The sequence below is a fragment of the Mus musculus genome, chromosome 12 (assembly GCF_000001635.26).
Source record: "Mus musculus strain C57BL/6J chromosome 12, GRCm38.p6 C57BL/6J".
In the NCBI taxonomy this organism is placed as follows: Eukaryota; Metazoa; Chordata; class Mammalia; order Rodentia; family Muridae; genus Mus; species Mus musculus.
In genome coordinates, this window is record NC_000078.6 from 40,103,828 (window position 1) to 40,121,854 (window position 18,027).

Consider the following 18,027-nt stretch of genomic DNA (forward strand, 5'->3'; position numbering starts at 1 on the left):
GCACAAGAGTTTCCATCCTTTTTAAAACTTATTTTGAGGGTTGAAGAGATGGCTCAGTGGTTAAGAGCCCTGATTGTTCTTCCAGAGGTCCTGAGTTAATTTATAGCAACCACATATGGTGGCTCACAACCATTTGTAATAGGATTCAACTCCCTCTTCCATTGTGTTTGAAGATAGCTACAATGTACTCATATACATTAAAAAATAAAGTTGTCCTCCTGTGTCCCCCCACACAAATAATAAATTAAAATGTAAACTTATTATTATTTTATTATTTTTGTCTGTTTCCGTGTTTTACCTGCCTGTATGTCTGTGTATCACATGCATGCCTGGCCTGGAGAGGCTACAAAAGCTCATTGGATCTACTGAACTGCCATTCCCAGTCATGTATCTTGGGAATTGAACCTGAGTCCCCTAGAAGAGCAGCCAGTGCTCTTAACTGGTGAGCTATTTGTCCAGACCCAGATTTTTCATTCTTTAATGAAGTAGTTATAACATTTTATATTAAAGAAAATCAGTACAACTAAAAAAGGAATTAAATCTAGATGATTAAACTATTGGAAATGTCAAAATATATAATGACGAGCTGCTCAGTGGCTGACAACTTATTTGCCTGACACACTCTGGGCACCAATATTGATAAAAGGAAAAAGAAAGATACGTATGATCAACAGAACCTTGAGAGAAAGGAGGAGAGACTGAATTCCCATGGCACCATGACTTGTATAACATCGGTGCTTTTAAAAAACTAATTATAACCCAAGCTCATTTGATAATATGTTTGATCCCACCCCCTTCCCCTAGCCCACCCACCCCCTCTCTCTTTCTTTCTCTCTCTCTCTCTCTCTCTCTCTCTCTCTCTCTCTCTCTCTCTCTCTCTCTCTCCTGTAACTTGGTCTCTCTCTGTCTCTCTTCTCAGTCTCTCTGTCTGTCTCTGTCTTTCTCTCTGTGTGTCTCTCTAACTTTGTGTGTGTGTGTGTGTGTGTGTGTGTCTTAGTGCCTTATCTCTCACACACACATACACACACACACACACACACACACACACACACACACACACTTGTGTATGACTCAGACTTTAACAGACAAATGCCAATACCTTCATGAGCTCTGATGGTTCACTTCCTTCTTCCACCACAATGAGTTGAGATCTTCCTTTCCTCTCATTGTCCCGGATGCCAATGGCCACCTGGCTTGCTTTCAGACGCTCATATTTGTTGCAGGAGGAACCACACCACTGGTAAATTTCCTAAAAGAAAGCAGGCAGATCACTTAACCTGAAATATACACAGAGGACTTTCAGCCTTAGTATGAACCTTCTGGTGATTAATATTGTTTCATAAAGATACAGAGGCTTAATAATAATATAAAATATACACTGAAACTTATAGAGCAGAAAGTGGGGAAAAAGCCTCAAAGATATGGGCACATGGGGAAAATTCCTGAATAGAACAGCAATGGCTTGTGTTGTAAGATCGAGAATGGACAATGGGACCTCATAAAATTGGAAAGTTTCTGTAAGGCATAAGACACTGTCAATAAGACAAAAAGGCCACCAACAGACTGGGAAAGGATTTTTATCAATCCTAAATCAGATAGGGAACTAATATCCAATATATATAAAGAACTGAAGAAGGTGAACTCCAGAATATCAAATAACCCCATTAAAAATGGGGCACAGAGCTAAACAAAGAATTCTCAACTGAGGAATACCAAATGGCTAAGAAGCACCTGAAAAAAATGGTCAACATCCTTAATCATCAGGGAAATGCAAATCAAAACAACCCTGAGATTCTACCTCACATCAGTCAGAGTGGCTAAGATCAAAAATTCAGGTGACAGCAGATGCTGGCAAGGATATGGAGAAAGAGGAACACTCCTCCATTGTTGGTGGGATTGCAAGCTTGTACAACCACTCTGGAAGTCAGTCTGGTGGTTCCTCAGAAAATTGGACATAGTACTCCTGGAGGATCCAGCAATACCTCTCCTGAGAATATATCCAGAAGATGTCCCAACTGGTAAGAAGGACACATGCTCCACTATGTTCATAGCAGCCTTATTTATAATAGCCAGAAGCTGGAAAGAACCCAGATGCCCCTCAACAGAGGAATGGATACAGAAAATGTGGTACATTTACACAATGGAGTACTACTCAGCTATTAAAAACAATGAATTTATGAAATTCCTAGGCAAATCGATAGATCTGGAGGGCATCCTGAGTGAGTTAACCCAATCACAAAGGAACTCACATGATATGCACTCACTGATAAGTGGATATTAGCCCAGAAACTTATATTACCCAAGATACAATTTGCAAAACACATGAAACTCAAGAAGACTGAAGACCAAAGTGTGGACACTTTGCCCCTTCTTAGAATAGGGAACAAAACACCCATGGAAGGAGTTACAGAGACAAAGTTTGGAGCTGAGATGAAAGGATGGACCATCCAGAAATCCATCCCATAATCAGCCATCAAACCCAGACACCATTGCATATGCCAGCAAGATTTTGCTGAAAGGATCCTCATATAGCTGTCTCTTGTGAGGCTATGCTGGTGCCTGGCAAACACAGAAGTGGATGCTCACAGTCAGCTATTGGATGGAACACAGGGCCCCCAATGGAGGAGCTAGAGAAAGTACCCAAGGAGCCGAAGGGGTCTGCAACCCTATAGGTGGAACAACAATATGAACTAACCAATACCCCCAGAGCTTGTGTCTCTAACTGCATATGTAGCAGAAGATGGCCTAGTCGGCCATCATTGGGAAGAGAGGCCCCTTGGTCTTGAAAACTTTATATGCCCCAGTACAGGGGAACACCAGGGTGAAGAAGCGGGAGTGGGTGGGTGGGTATAGGGGACTTTCGGGATAGCATTTGAAATGTAAATGAAGAAAATATCTAATAAAAAATTGGAAAAGGAAACAAAATAATATAAAATATATATAATAAAATAAACAAAGGATGATAGTAGAAACTCAAAGTACAAAGAATAAGTGTCTTCAGAATTCTCAACCCTGAATCAAACACCAATATCACACACCCTTTGCCACAGCTCAGAGAACATCAAGGAAGAAGGGGGTGGAAAGAACTTGAGAGCCAGAGGTCAGGGAGAGCTGGGGGTCAGGGAGAGCTGGGGTGAAACTGTCCGCTGGACACGTGGGAAGACTAAACGCATGAACTCACAGCCGCTGTGCTTATTTACACAAGGTCTGCACAAGATAACACAGTCAAAACTCCAGCATGGACTCAGGAGGGCTGCCCAGCCCCACACCTCACTAAGGAATCACTGACAGTTGGTAGCTGTGAGCAGAGAAATCAGTTTTCTTTAGGGGTGTGCCCACTGGGTGGCCCCACACCCATGTGTATAAGAGCAGCACTAATTAGATTCAGTGAAATTGGGAGGGGACCATGGGAGTGGTCCAGGAGCAGTTCGGGGAGGAAAATGAGAATGGTCAAAGTGCCTTGGGTTATGTATGGAACTCTAAAAGAGTAAATATAAAGATTATATCGTTTAAGAAGAAAATTAAAATCAGATACTATTAAGGTATGCAAATTTTTATATACTTATCTACATCTTACTGACTTGATAGCATTATAAAGAAAGCATTAAAATGAAAAATATATATCATCACTCTTTGTGTGTATCTATTAACTATAGTTCATGAAAGTAAATGTACATAGATTACCTAAATTAAAATTTATGAGTACCTTATTTCAGAAGCATGGTCAAAATCTGTTAAAGTATTAACATTCTCATAAAATAATTTATTTATCTGTTTATTTTTAAAATTAGCCAATACAATTTATATAGAACAACACAGTTAAATAGTCAAAAAGATGCATACAACATGAAACCTTAATATATATGCACATACATACATATATATATATATATATATATATGTATTATTAAATAATTAAATTTAAGAAACTAAGATAACTAAAATCACCCAACAGTTTTATCAAGAACCATAAAAGGAGTTAATGACCTTTGACTCGGTAGTGATTCATTTTAATAATTATTCACAAAAAGAAGAAAAACCTACATGCACATGAATTGTAATTATTATGTGATCTTAGTGAGGCATAACAAAGCTATTAAATACTCAATTATAGGAAAAGCTGTTTAAATTAAGATGCATAGAAAGAAATGGAACTACTAAAATTACTCTTAACAGAAAAACAGGAAAAGTCATTTGTAATAACACAGAGATTATATTATGTGTCATCTGGGTTGAAACATTACCAATTGAACTTTGGTAACAGCAATCATAATATATACAGCTGCAATCATAAAATAAAGACATTTGAAAATTATATTTTGTGATTGTAATATAATTGCTTCAAGTTTCTCCTGCCCTTTCCTCCCTCCAAGTCCTCCCATAAGTCCATGCTCTCTAAGAAGATATTTTATCAAAAAGAATGTGGTTTAACAAATGAAAGAAGTTAGTTTTTTCCCAGGCACCCAGCCAAACACAGGGGTCTGAATTATCTACCACACACCATCTGAGTGGTAGAAACTTCCTGTGTGGGAAGCAGCAGACCAAATCACGAAGAATGCTTCTAATATCAAGAGGCCCCATGGTTCTGTACTACAGAAAGGTCAGAGCATGAGTTACAATAGGAAAGAAAGAGCATCAACAGAAGGATGGCTATGCAACTGGTGTACAGGATGCTCAGAGATGAAACAGAGGTACGTGTTCTAATATGGTGTGGAAACCATTCAGACAAACTATGAAGAATAAAACAAAGCCACAGAGCAACACAGTTAAGTATGGCCAAAAACATTCTTTGGCTACAAAGAAAGGTATTTGAGGAGGCATAGCTTTAATTATAGAGGCATGACTAGTTAGAGAGAATCCATTCACTGCCCCATTCATTTATACAGAACTCTCTGAGAGGGCAATTCTGGAGAAAGGGAGTTAAATATGACAAAGCCACTGGGAGATTCTACATAGAGAGACAGCTGCTCTAACATTTGCACCAGGGTTGTTTTACAACTTCCATGAATCTCACCTGGTGAGCTGTGGAGACTAGGTAGCATGGCAGCTAAATGTGAGGGAGAGGATGTGTGAGCGAGGAGGGCCGGGGCAGCCACTGCTTGGTAGGACAATGTATTTGCATGTTTTGAATGTGTTCAAGCATATAATATCTAATATGTTGTGCATAGTATATTACACATAATATGTATTAAAATCAAAATGAAAGTACACTCACTGAAAGATATCTTCATCCCAGAGTCATTTCATCACTCAAAGGCAATGCACAAAAATGGAACAAGCTTTCTTGGGGGTACTGGGGCAAGCTTTGAACAACAGAGGCTTGCAATTGTTCTTCAAGCCTTCCTCTTTCTCATGGTCCCACCTGACTTAACCTGAAGTCCTCTTTAAGAACAAAGTATATCTATTGGTAAACTCAAACTTTGGTAAGAAATACTAAGAACTGTCTTGGATTCCATTTTATTCTGTAGTATGATGTCATTCCTCAGGATCATCAAGGCACATCTCTTTCCTGTTTCTAACAGAGTATATTCCTACTGTTTCCTTTCTAGCCCCATTTCTGAATCTGCACATTGGAATTTGAGGCACACATGTAGAACCACTTGAATTCCACTCCAAGGTCAGCAATTACAATGCATGAAAACACATGGTTTCCAATGACTGTTAGTCACTGAGACTTAAGATCAATGGAGCAGAAAGGGCATTTAAAAAAAAAATACAGCGATATATACACAGATGGAAGTTTCTGTTGCTATCACACTTCATGTTCAAACCATTCTGTAGTACAAAAACACAGAAATCCTGATATGAGAGAAGCATGTTTAATTATTTGGCCTGCCACAAGACTGCCTTCACAAAAAGCCCTAATCTGAGAGACTTCCTGAGAAACTGCGTATTGAAGTTCTCTGGGAGATTCCAGCACTCACTAGCATCAAAACCATTGCCAGTCACCTTGGGCACACAGTTCTTACATGGAGCCCAGGTCACCCTTCAGGCAAAATCAGCACAGAGTCTTAGCACATAATCCTTTCCCTACCCCAGTTAATGACAGTTTGCAAATAATTCCCTTCATAGTAGATGCAAGAAAGTAAACTTTAGTGTTGATATTTTATATTACAGAAAATAGAGAACGTAGATCAGAATTAACTATCTAGGTTCCTCAGATTAATTAGTAACTCTCATAACAGATTTTCTCCAGTTACATAATCATCTAACTTATGTTTATATTGCATATCAAATTAATTATATTAAACAGGCTAAGCTTTAATTAAGATGACTCTTCAAACTCTTCTGACATTTGACTTTTTACCATTGAAAACCAAGTCTAGTAAGAAAATACATCACTTGTCTATCAATAACATATGATGAAAAGAATACATATATATATATATATATATATATACACACACATATATATGTATGTATATGTATGTGTGTGTGTGTTGTGTGTCATTATATATCTCCTTTGTATAAATGGCCTCTCATCTATTTCAGAGAGTTATATAAAATCAGAATTGTATTATCATCTCTAGAGCCTTATGGAAACTTAGTAAAATGTATGTAGATTGTCTGATAGATAATGATAATTTCACAAACATTATTTATAATAAAATTTTATAATAGTCTACAGATTCCAAAATCTTTTTATACATTATTATTAGATATTTTCTTCATTTACATTTTAAATGTTATTCCCAAAGTCCCCTATACCCTCCCCCTGCCCTGCTCCCCAACCCACCCACTCCCACTTCCTAGCCCTGGCATTCCCCTGTATATGCATCCAAAATCTTAATTATATTTTTAGATGAAGCTTTTAATGTGTGTACCAATTTACAAATAAAATCAGTTATCAGTTGTATAAAATATTACTCACTATTGCTTAAAGGGAAAGACTAGTTTCTATTTAGTTCCAATAATAAAAAAAAAAGAACCAACTCCTCGTTTGGTTGATTCTTTGAATAGTTCTTCTTGTTTCCACTTGGTTGATTTCACCCCTGAGTTTGATTATTTCCTGCCTTCTACTCCTCTTGGGTGAATTTGCTTCCTTTTCTTCTAGACATTTTAGGTGTGTTGTCAAGCTGCTAATGTGTGCTCTCTCTAGTTTCTTTTTGGAGGCACTCAGAGCTATGAGTTTTCCTCTTAGGAATGCTTTCATTGTGTCCCATAAGTTTGGGTATGTTGTGGCTTCATTTTCATTAAACTCCAAAAAGTCCTTAATTTCTTTCTTTATTCCTTCCTTGACCAAGGTATCATTGAGAAGAGTGTTGTTCAGTTTCCACGTGAATGTTGGCTTTCTATTATTTATTTTGTTATTGAAGATCAGCCTTAGTCCATGGTGATCTGATAGGATGCATGGGACAATTTCAATATTTTTGTATATGTTGAGGCTTGTTTTGTGACCAATTATGTGGTCAATTTTAGAGAAGGTACCATGAGGTGCTGAGAAGAAGGTATATCCTTTTGTTTGGGAAAGGATCTTTACCTATCCCAAATTGGATAGGGGACTAATATCCAATATATATAAAGAACTCAAGAAGGTGGACTCCAGAAAATCAAATAACCCCATTAAAAAATGGGGCTCAGAGCTGAACAAAGAATTCTCACCTGAGGAATACCGAATGGCAGAGAAGCACCTGAAAAAATGTTCAACGTCCTTAATCATCAGGGAAATGCAAATCAACACAACCCTGAGATTCTACCTCACATCAGTCAGAATGGCTAAGATCAAAAATTCAGGTGACAGCAGATGCTGGCAAGGATATGGAGAAAGAGGAACACTCCTCCATTGTTGGTGGGATTGCAAGCTTGTACAACCACTCTGGAAATCAGTCTGGCGGTTCCTCAGAAAATTGGACATAGTACTACCGGAGGATCCAGCAATACCTCTCCTGGGCATATATCCAGAAGATGTCCCAACCAGTAAGAAGAACACATGCTCCACTATGTTCATAGCAGCCTTGTTTATAATAGCCAGAAGCTGGAAAGAACCCAGATGCCCCTCAACAGAGGAATGGATACAGAAAATGTGGTACATTTACACAATGGAGTACTACTCAGCTATTAAAAAAAAATGAATTTATGAAATTCCTAGGCAAATGGATGGACCTGGAGGGTATCATCCTGAGTGAAGTAACCCAATCACAAAGGAACTCGCACAATATGTACTCACTGATAAGTGGATAATAGCCCAGAAACTTAGGATACCCAAGATATAAGATACAACTTGCCAAACGCATGAAATTCAAGAAGAACGAAGACCAAAGTGTGGACACTTTACCCTTTCTTAGAAATGGGAACAAAACACCCATAGAAGGAGTTACAGAGACAAAATTTGGAGCTGTGACGAAAGGATGGACCATCTAGTGATTGCCATATGCAGGGATCCATCCCATAATCAGCTTCCAAATGCTGACACCATTGCATACACTAGCAAGATTTTGCTGAAAGGACCCAGATATAGCTCTCTCTTGTGAGACTTTGCCGGGGCCTAGCAAACACAGAAGTGGATGCTCACAGTCAGCTATTGGATGGGTCACACGGCCCCTAATGGAGGAGCTAGAGAAATTACCCAAGGAGCTAAAGAGAACTGCAACCCTATAGGTGGAACAACAATATGAACTAACCAGTACCCGGGAGCTCTTGTCTTTAGCTGCATATGTATCAAAAGATGGCCTAGTTGGCCATCACTGCAAAGAGAGGCCCATTGGACTTGCAAACTTTATATGCCCCAGTACAGGGAAACGCCAGGGCCAAAAAGGGGGAGTGGGTGGGTAGGGGAGTGGGGGGTGGGTATGGGGGACCTTTGGGATAGCATTGAAAATGTAAACAAGGAAAATACCTAATTAAAAAATAAATAAATAAAATAAAAAAAACAGGTAAGAATTACTCATGTTTAAAACAGTAAAAGTTTTAAGTGAAATTTTCCTTTGAACTTCAAGATGACTAAACAACTACAGTTTTAAAAAATAACAGTCTTATTTTTGCATGTATGTGTATGACTCATGTTTTGCTTACTATGTATTCTTTTCATCATATTTATAGACAATTACTAGATTTGGTTTTCAGTGGTAAAAAGTCAAAAGTAAAATTCACAAGAGTTTGAAGAGTCATTTTAATTAAAGCTTAGTCTGTTTAATCTAGTTAATTTGATATGCAAATAGCTGACTGACTTCTGGCAGTAATGTATAAAAGCTTGCTTTAGCAGTATAAACAGAATTGTAGCAATCTCTTCCATTTACACAGTTTATACTTCACTACATGACGCTGTGTCTATGGTGTTTTCATTTTAACAGAGCTCTGCTTTGTGAAAACAGTGTAGACGGTGCTATTAATAAACTACACTGCCCAACACTCATTCTATTCAGAGGTAGATGGTAAGACTGCTTAGCCTTTCCACACAAGGACACTTTGTATTCAATTGGCACCATGCTTTAATAAACTCTCCTATAACTCAACTTGGTCTGTTTTCTAGATTTTCTTTAAAAAGCAATTCTGTGTAGAACTATAATAAAAAACAAGAGCAGTCTGGATGGACATGATAGTTTAGAAAAAGTGCCATTATAGAAAAAGTTCTGCTATAATCTTTATTACTTTGTTTATAATACTACCAGATAATTTAACTGAAAAACTTCCATCAGTCTGGGTATATGAGGCACTCAAAATTATAAAGTAAACATGGTTTCAGAGGCATCTCTTTTACCTTCTAAGCTACTAAGGCATTTAGCAAATACTACATGTGGTATTTGTTTGGGCACAGAATATTAAAAAAAGAAACTGTAAATCTGGACACATCCACACAGTTTGGGATGAAGTTTACTTACCTCTTTGGCTGTTGATATATATATGTGTGTGTGTGTATATGCATATACTAACAAAGTGTTTGGCAAATCAAAGAAGGTTTACAGTCAGGCTTTATCAAAAGCCTTTTCCAGTATCCATATACGTGGTGACTCAGCCATTCAAATGACTTGCACAGTCTTCCTGCCTACAACCCTGAACTGTCCAACACTGTTAGATAGCCCCTATCCTGAAGTGGTTGTCAACATGCACAATACCTCAGAAGAAACAACCCAGGGAGAAGGAGCTTAAAACACGCCAAGGTGTCACCCCAAGCTTTAAATTCAAAATCCTTTGGGATCTAGTGATAAGTTCAGCATTTAAAAAAAAAAATTCCAAAATAAACAGAAAGGCACAAGTAAGACTTAAATTAGAAATTCTACCATCCTCAGTCTTTCTTAGGGCCCTTACCCATTCATCAGCTCTAATGAGTCTGTACCTTGTCCAGCGTGCTCTCCTTCCATTCTGTCACACTGCACACCTCATAGCTAGAGGTCAAAAGTTACCTGCTCCTTGCCCTTCCTCCACTCACTATGTGCATATGCAATATCATTGGCCCCTGCTTTCACTGCAGAGCGTTGCGTAAGGATTTAGAATGACTTAATGTTTCTTCTTATCTTTTCTTCTTCCCACAAGGCTCTCCTCTTATGAAACTTAGTCTTAGGCATTACAGTGGAGAAAGGACAAATCTATTCAGAACAAAGAACACTTGTTTGTCCTGTCTATTTTATTTTTAAACCAAGATTTTTTTTTATATAAAGCAAAGATAAAATTCTAAAAACTCACTTTTAATTTTTAAAATATTTGATTTTTTTCCAGAAAACAAAAACCCTCCTTTTTTGTCAACAGATAGGTTGAATGTAGGGCATCATGTGTAAGAGGCAGGTCCTCTCCCACCAAACCACAGCCTCCACTGACGGAGTCCTTCTTCAGAGAAGAGAATGATGGTTGGAAAGATGGTTTGTATACCAAGAAGCGTGGTCTTCCCCTTAAGTGCTAGAATGTACTAGGAACCACAGTTTGTAATTCTTCGGCAGGAGTATAATATGACATATATATATATATATATATATATATATATCAAGTATATAACATGGCATAATGGAAGTAAAAGAAGAAGAAACTGGACAGGAAGCAATGACCCAGGACACTTGCCCTCAGTGCACTTGACATCAGCATGGTTTAGATAAGTACCACAGCCCAGGATGCAATTGGGAAGTACCAGGGCCTTTAAGAGATGGGCCCTACCTAGGAGTCTAGAGGTGAGAGGCATATGCCCTTAAAGCCCATTGAGATCCCAGCCCCTCTTCTTCCACTCTGCTTTTCAGATGTAAGAGGTAAGTTATCCCTCCCCAAGACATTCTCACTGTGATACTCTCAAAGAGGACCCAAAGCAATGGGGTCGAGCAACCAGGAACTGAAACCACAAGCCAAAACAGGCCTTTACTCCTCTCAAGTTAACTACCTGAGGTACTTTTGTTAAAAGTACACAAAGATGACTAAATCCATCAGTCGCATAGCCATTCATCCTTGAGCCTGATTATCAGAGCAGAAATGACCGTGGGACACAGTCCAGACAATCAGGCCACCGGTGGAATGTGGGCAGAGTGGCTCAGCCCTCTATCATGGCATAGAACTAACTAAGCAGCAATCCTGTGATGAGTGAAGCAGTAGCTGAAAGAGGCAGGGAAAGTCTTACAGCTGAGGTGAGAACAAGGTATCAGGTGGCCAAGTTGAGCCCACTACATAGCAAAAGTTATAAGAAAAGAAGCCAAACCACAGAGCTGGGCACAGGGGTACCCAACCATAATTCCAGCATTGGAAGGTGAAGGAAAGAGGATCGGAAATTCAAGGTCAACCTTGGCTTCATGAGTTTGAGTCCAGTGTGAGTTACAATAAGATCATGTCTCAAAGATTTTTTTTTTCCAAAAAAAAATAGTAGAAAATCACATACTAACTTTTCCCCAACATTTGGGGTGAGAGCTTGAGGTAAACCTGAGCTACACAGATAAATTCCAGGTCAACTTAAACTACAGAAATAGCCCATGACTGAAAAATAGAGACAGACAAACATATATACACATGGAGAGAGAGAGAGAGAGAGAGAGAGAGAGAGAGAGAGAGAGAGAGAGAGAGAGACCAAAATGATAAATAGAACCACACTGCTACAGTGAAGCTTCTATGTAAGTTAAGGTTGGTTAGTCTCATACTACCAGGCCCAACCTCACCCCTACCCAAGGCCACAATATCGTGTGTGTGTGTGTGTGTGTGTGTGTGTGTGTGTGTGTGTGTTATTTAGATTTTAGATCCTCCCATGAGAAGAGAAGTCAGACTGAGTTGTAGTCAGAAGTGAACAAGCTCCCATAGATACGTATTTGTAGCAGTTTCTGCTGAATGGCTGTAAGTCCCGGGTTTTATGCTAAGAACAAATCAATCCAGTGAATCCGGTGAGTGAGTGGAGAGGAACTGTGAGAACTGCCTTGAGAGGCAAGTTCTGTGTGGTGACAAGAGAGGGATAAACAAAGACCTGACACTCCACGTGAGACAGGGAAGCAGAAAAGAAGGATGTCGGAGGGCAACCGGTGAAGAAGGCCACATCTGGGCTATGAACATGAATCTGGTGGGTGTTTGCTGGAGAAAGGTGTCACCGAAGAGGAAAATATTCTAGGCCATCTGGAAGTATTCAGGAAGGTGTCTGGAGGGGGCGTGTCACACAGTGTCTTGTACACACACAGTAGCAATGGTGATATAAGGATGGCAGTACTAGAATAGACCTGGAGAATGATTAACTGTAAGGGGCACCATGGGCGAAGTTATCAGCATGGCTCCTGGCTTTGGAGTTTGGCAGCCCAGGTGCAAAGTGGCTCCATTCTTAAGGACAAAAAGGAGAAGAAATTATTTGAAATGAGGGTGAAGTTGATGGCCTTCTTTTCTTATTTAATTAATTAATTTAATTTGTTTATTTACATGTTTTTAACTTATTTAGTTTAAGGGTCCTTATATGATACATATAAGAACCTTATAAGGTCCATCTACGTTTAGTTTCAACTTATATGATACATATAAGTTGAAATTGAAATATCTAGGCAAGTTGAACATACCTGGAGCTCAGGGCTAGACTATGAAATTTGGAATTGCCAGTGTATGACAGTTAAATTACCATGGGAGTGAGTGTGATCCAAATGAATGTGTGATAACAATAAAATAATTAAAAGTGGTGTCACTTTTTGAAATGCCCGGTGGTAGGTGGACACACAGATCATGCAACAAGAGATGAGAAAGGGTAGCCTGAAAGGAAGATGAGCAAGCCAGGCAAGGAGGGGAGCCAAAGGCAAGAGAAATGCACAGTGCCCACCTCAGCCCAGAGACGGAGGGAAAAGTTGATGGTGGATGCTCAAAGGCCATGCAAGAAATGATGGGATTATAAATCCGATACTGTGCACAGTGACTGGTGAATATGGAAGTAGAGACTGCTCTTTCAAAGCCAGGTGGCTGGATGTTGGGGGAGGGTGACAGGTCACAGTCAGCAGAGTAGGGCAAAGCTCTGTAGCTGATCCAGTGAGTTAGCAGGGAAATAGAAAAGGCAGAATGACAAGGTTAGTAACTCAGCACAGGAATTCCCCTCCGGTGCGGCTTCATTCTCCACCTGTGGCTGACTCGGAGGTATTTGTGAAAGTCAGCCTCATATCCCGAACCTTGAGAACACCGACCCTCAAAGCATGTTTGCATTCCATAGTTACTGGTGCTTTGCTGTGATGGTTGCTTGTTTGGTTTTGACACAGGGTCTCTTGTAGCTAACTTTGAACTTACTATGTAATTAAGTGTGGCTTCAAACCCCTGACCCTCATGCCTCTATCTCTCATGTATTGGATCTGGTGAAGATCCAACCACATCTCATTTTATTTTCCAATGGCATACCACGATAACACAAATATAATATACCATTCTCTAAAATATTCATGATTTTCTTTACTTTCATACTGACTGACTAAACTTATTACCTTACAATCTCTTGTCTCATGCTCAGCAATTGACATGATAAGCCTAGGAAATGACTCCACAGCCCAAACACTATAAAAGAGCAAGTGTTGCTAAGGCACATAGAATTCATGTTAGTAATTTGGCTTATCACAAAAACTGCATTTCTCAAACACTATTAAAAACAGGATTTGGGTTGCACATATAAGGTAAGTTTTGTCCAGCTGGCTCTGGTTCAGTGACAGCTGTGGGTATTTAACTGGAGTTTGTCATACATGGGTGGTAAAACAAACCTAAGCTGCAATGGCTTTGTGTCTGTACCCTCTAATGAAGATACTGGTCTGAATAGTTAGCTACCATTGAAATATTCATATGATATTTTGAAATATATGGTTCAGAAAAATTTTGTCCAATCTTCTTCTTTGTTCACTACGTCATACCCCACAATAAAGTTATCAAGATAATCACAAGAGCTTATCACAATGAGAAACGTTTAGCAACGTCAACGGGATTAAGGTTAGTAACTCAGACATTGATCTTCTGAGTATTTTCTCTAGAGTCTGGAGGATTCCTGCCTTAGTATTCCTTCACAGTGTAGGAAAGGTCCATGCTATGAAAAATAGCTAAGCACACTGCCTTCACACGGTATCTATGAGGCCCTGAGGCAGGAAAACTTGAAGATGATTAACTAATAAGGCTAATTTGAGAGTTGGAGAAATTGCTAACAGTTAATACAGTTCCCAACACCCATATTGGGTGGCCCATAATCAACTGTAACTATAGTTCTAGGGGACTCAATACCTCCTGATCTCAATACCTGTGCACATACTCACATATAAACATACAATTAAAAGCAAAAGTGTGTCTCCAAAATAAAGATAATTTATTGCTAAACAGACATATATCTTTGAGCTATGCATACCCTAATCCTTTGAGGTTTTATGGGTCTGGCATTGCCTATGAGAAAAAACATATGTCACTGGGACCTCAACCTGTCTACCTCATGTAACTATCTAGCCCATTGTAGAACTTGATGATTGTTCTATAAAATAATAATTTCATAAAACCAACTTTCAGGAGAACCCCAGTCAGATAGACTTGGGTGTTTTTTTGTTTTGGTTTGGTTTGGTTTGGGTTTTTTTTTGTTTTGTTTTGGGTTTTTTTTTTTTTTTGGCTTTTTGAGTCAGGGTTTCTCTGTGTAGCCCTGGCTGTCCTGGAACTCACTTTGTAGACCAGGCTGGCCTCGAACTCAGAAATCCACCTGCCTCTGCCTCCCAAGTGCTGGGATTAAAGGTGTGCACCACCATGTCTGGCCAGATAGACTTGTTTTATCAGCTCTGAACTCAGCAGACTCAAATGTTTCAAGCCATTTAGCCCTATGCTATCTCACTCAACACATTAGCTTTGGCAAGTGACAAGACTGTGATGTAGAGATAGAAGCCCCAAGTCCCCTCTGTGGTCATCATGCACACACATTCGAGGACTTTTGTTCCTTCAGAGAACTAAAATGTTGACAGCTATTTCTCAGCTGTAAGTCTGACAGGTAGGAGTGAACCCCTGTCAGCTAACCTAGAGAGGGGACCAGAAGCCTGGTCAGGATGTGGGAATAAGAGAAAACCAAGGTTCCAGAGGTTAATTGTTTACCAAAGGTCAAAGAGCAGATAGTCAGAAAGCTGAATTGGAAGCTATTCATGATAATTAAATGGATCACAGCATTTGTGCAATTGCATAATACATCAAATTTAGAAAACAAAAACTTGTGAACATGATGAAGCATAGCTCTGGTGGGTGCCTCTTGTTTAAGGTCTCAATACATCCCCTAATCAAAAACCGACCTTCACAGATGAGAACCTGAGATCATCAAAACCCAAACTAGAACTGAGACCTTTTCTTTTTGGTGGGGGAGGGGGGGTGGATATTCTCTTTATTTACATTTCAAATGTTATCCCCCTTCCTAGTTCCCCTCCCCTCTTAGGAAACTCCCATCCATCTGCTCTCCCCTGTTTCTATGAGGGTATTTCCACATCCACCCACCCACTCTCACCTCCTTACCCTGCCTGGCATTCCCCTACACTGGGGCATCAAGCCTTCCCAGGACTAACGGTCTCTCCTCCCACTGATGCCCGACAAGGCCATCCTCTGCTACATATGCGGCTGGAGCCATGGGACCCTCTTTATGTCTTTAAATTATCATATGCAAAACACTTGTAAAGGACTTTTAAAATATGTGTTAGAAAGCTAAGTGCTGTTAAAACAACATCGAACAAGTTTGAGGGCCATTGCAGGTGGCTTTTGGGACTGTGTGGCTTAATAATGCCCCTGGGCTTTTACTCCCAATAAGTGTTTGTTTATTTTTGGTGATAATAAAGGTATGGTCATCCTACTCAAAGCAATCTACAGATTCAATGCAATCCCCACAAAAGTTTCCACACAATTCTTTACAAAGATTAAAAGGACAATTTTCAACTTCATATGGAAACACACACACACATAACCCACCGCCAACAACAAGAACAAAACCAGGATAGTTAAAACAAACATGAAAAATAAAAGAACTTCTGGAGGTATCACATAAATTCACACATCTACTGGTGCCTGATTTTTTGACAAAGCAGCCAGAAATATACACTGGAAAGAAGAAAGCATCTTCAAAAAATGGTGCTGGTCTAACTGGATGTCTGTACGTAGAAGAATACAAATAAATGCATTCTTATCATCCTGCACAAAACTCAAGTCCAAGTGGATCAAAGACCTCAACATAACCCTATAGGCAGAACAACAATATGAACTAAGCAGTACCCCGGAGCTCTGGACTCTAGCTGCATATGTATCAAAAGATGGCCTAGTCGGCCATCACTGCAAAGAGAGGCCCATTGGACTTGCAAACTTTATATGCCCCAGTACAGGGGAATGCCAGGGCCAAAAAGGGGGAGTGGGTGGGTAGGGGAGTGGGGGGGGGGTATGGGGGACTTTTGGTATAGCATTGGAAATGTAAATGAGCTAAATACCTAATAAAAAATGGAAAAAAAAAAGCTCACTTTGAGAAAGGCTTGCAGCTACACTGGGATTCTGAACACCCAGTATAGTTGCTGGCCAGTTTAAACCCATGTCCAAGTAGTCTTTGGTGGATACTTCAAAGCACTCAAGGCAATCCTTTCAGCTACTCTTTCTCATTTAAGAAAAAAAAAAAAAACCAGACACACTGAATCTGATGGACGAGAAAGTGGGGAATAATCTTCAACTCATTGGTATAGAAGACTTTCTGAACAGGGCACGATTAGCATAGACACTAAGATCAATAATTAATAAATGAGGCTCATTAAACTAAAGAGCTTATTAAAGTACCGGATACTACCCTCCAGACAAAGTAACAGCCTACAGAACAGAAAAAATATAATTACCAACTCTACATCTGATAGAGAATTAATATCCAAAATATATAAAGAACTCAAGAAACTAAATATCAAAAAACTAAATAAACCAATTTTAAAATGAGGCACAGATCTAAACAAAGACTTCTCAATAGAGGAAATTCAAATGGCACAAAAACAAAGAAATGTTCTGCATCCTGAGTCATCAGGGAAATGCAAAATGAAACTACTTACATATGTCAGAATGGCTAAGTTCAATAATATAAGTGATAGCTCATGCTGGCAAGGATATGGAATAAAGAGAACACTCATCCATTGCTGGTGGGATTGTAAACTTGTACAGCCAATATGGAAATCAGTGTTGCAGTTCCTCAGAAAACTACCTCAAGATCCAGCTATACCACTCTTGGGCATATACCCAAAGGATGCTATCCTACAACAGGGATACTTGCTCAAACATGTTCATTGCTGATCTATTTAAAATTGCCAGAAGCACACTATATGTCCCTCCGTTGAAGAACAGATAAATACAATGCAGTACATTTACTCAGTGGATTATTACTCGGCTGTTTTTTTAAGAATGGCATCATGAAAATTGCAGGAAAATGGATAGGACTAGAAAAAAATTATCCTGAGTCAGGTAACCCAGACTCAAAAGTATAAATATGGTATGTATTTACTTGTATGGATATTAGTCATTAAGTAAATCATAACCATGCTACAATCCCTAGACACAGAGAAATTAGGAATAGAGGAAGGGACTGGGGGTGGGGGGACACATGTATCTTCCAAGGAGAGAGAAATAGAGTAGATATTTTGTGGATGGACTGGGGAGGAGGGACAA

General features: G+C 39.3%; 1 protein-coding gene across 2 annotated transcripts in view; it reads right to left on the reverse strand.

Moving 5' to 3' along the window:
* The window catches only part of Scin (scinderin), a 74,460-nt gene that overhangs the window by 44,059 nt on the left and 12,374 nt on the right, over positions 1 to 18,027 (reverse strand). For both annotated transcript variants that reach the window (NM_009132.2, NM_001146196.1), the window contains exon 4: positions 1,100 to 1,249. In NM_009132.2, coding sequence (NP_033158.2) covers positions 1,100 to 1,249 — 150 coding nt within the window. The remainder of the gene's footprint in view (positions 1 to 1,099; positions 1,250 to 18,027) is intronic.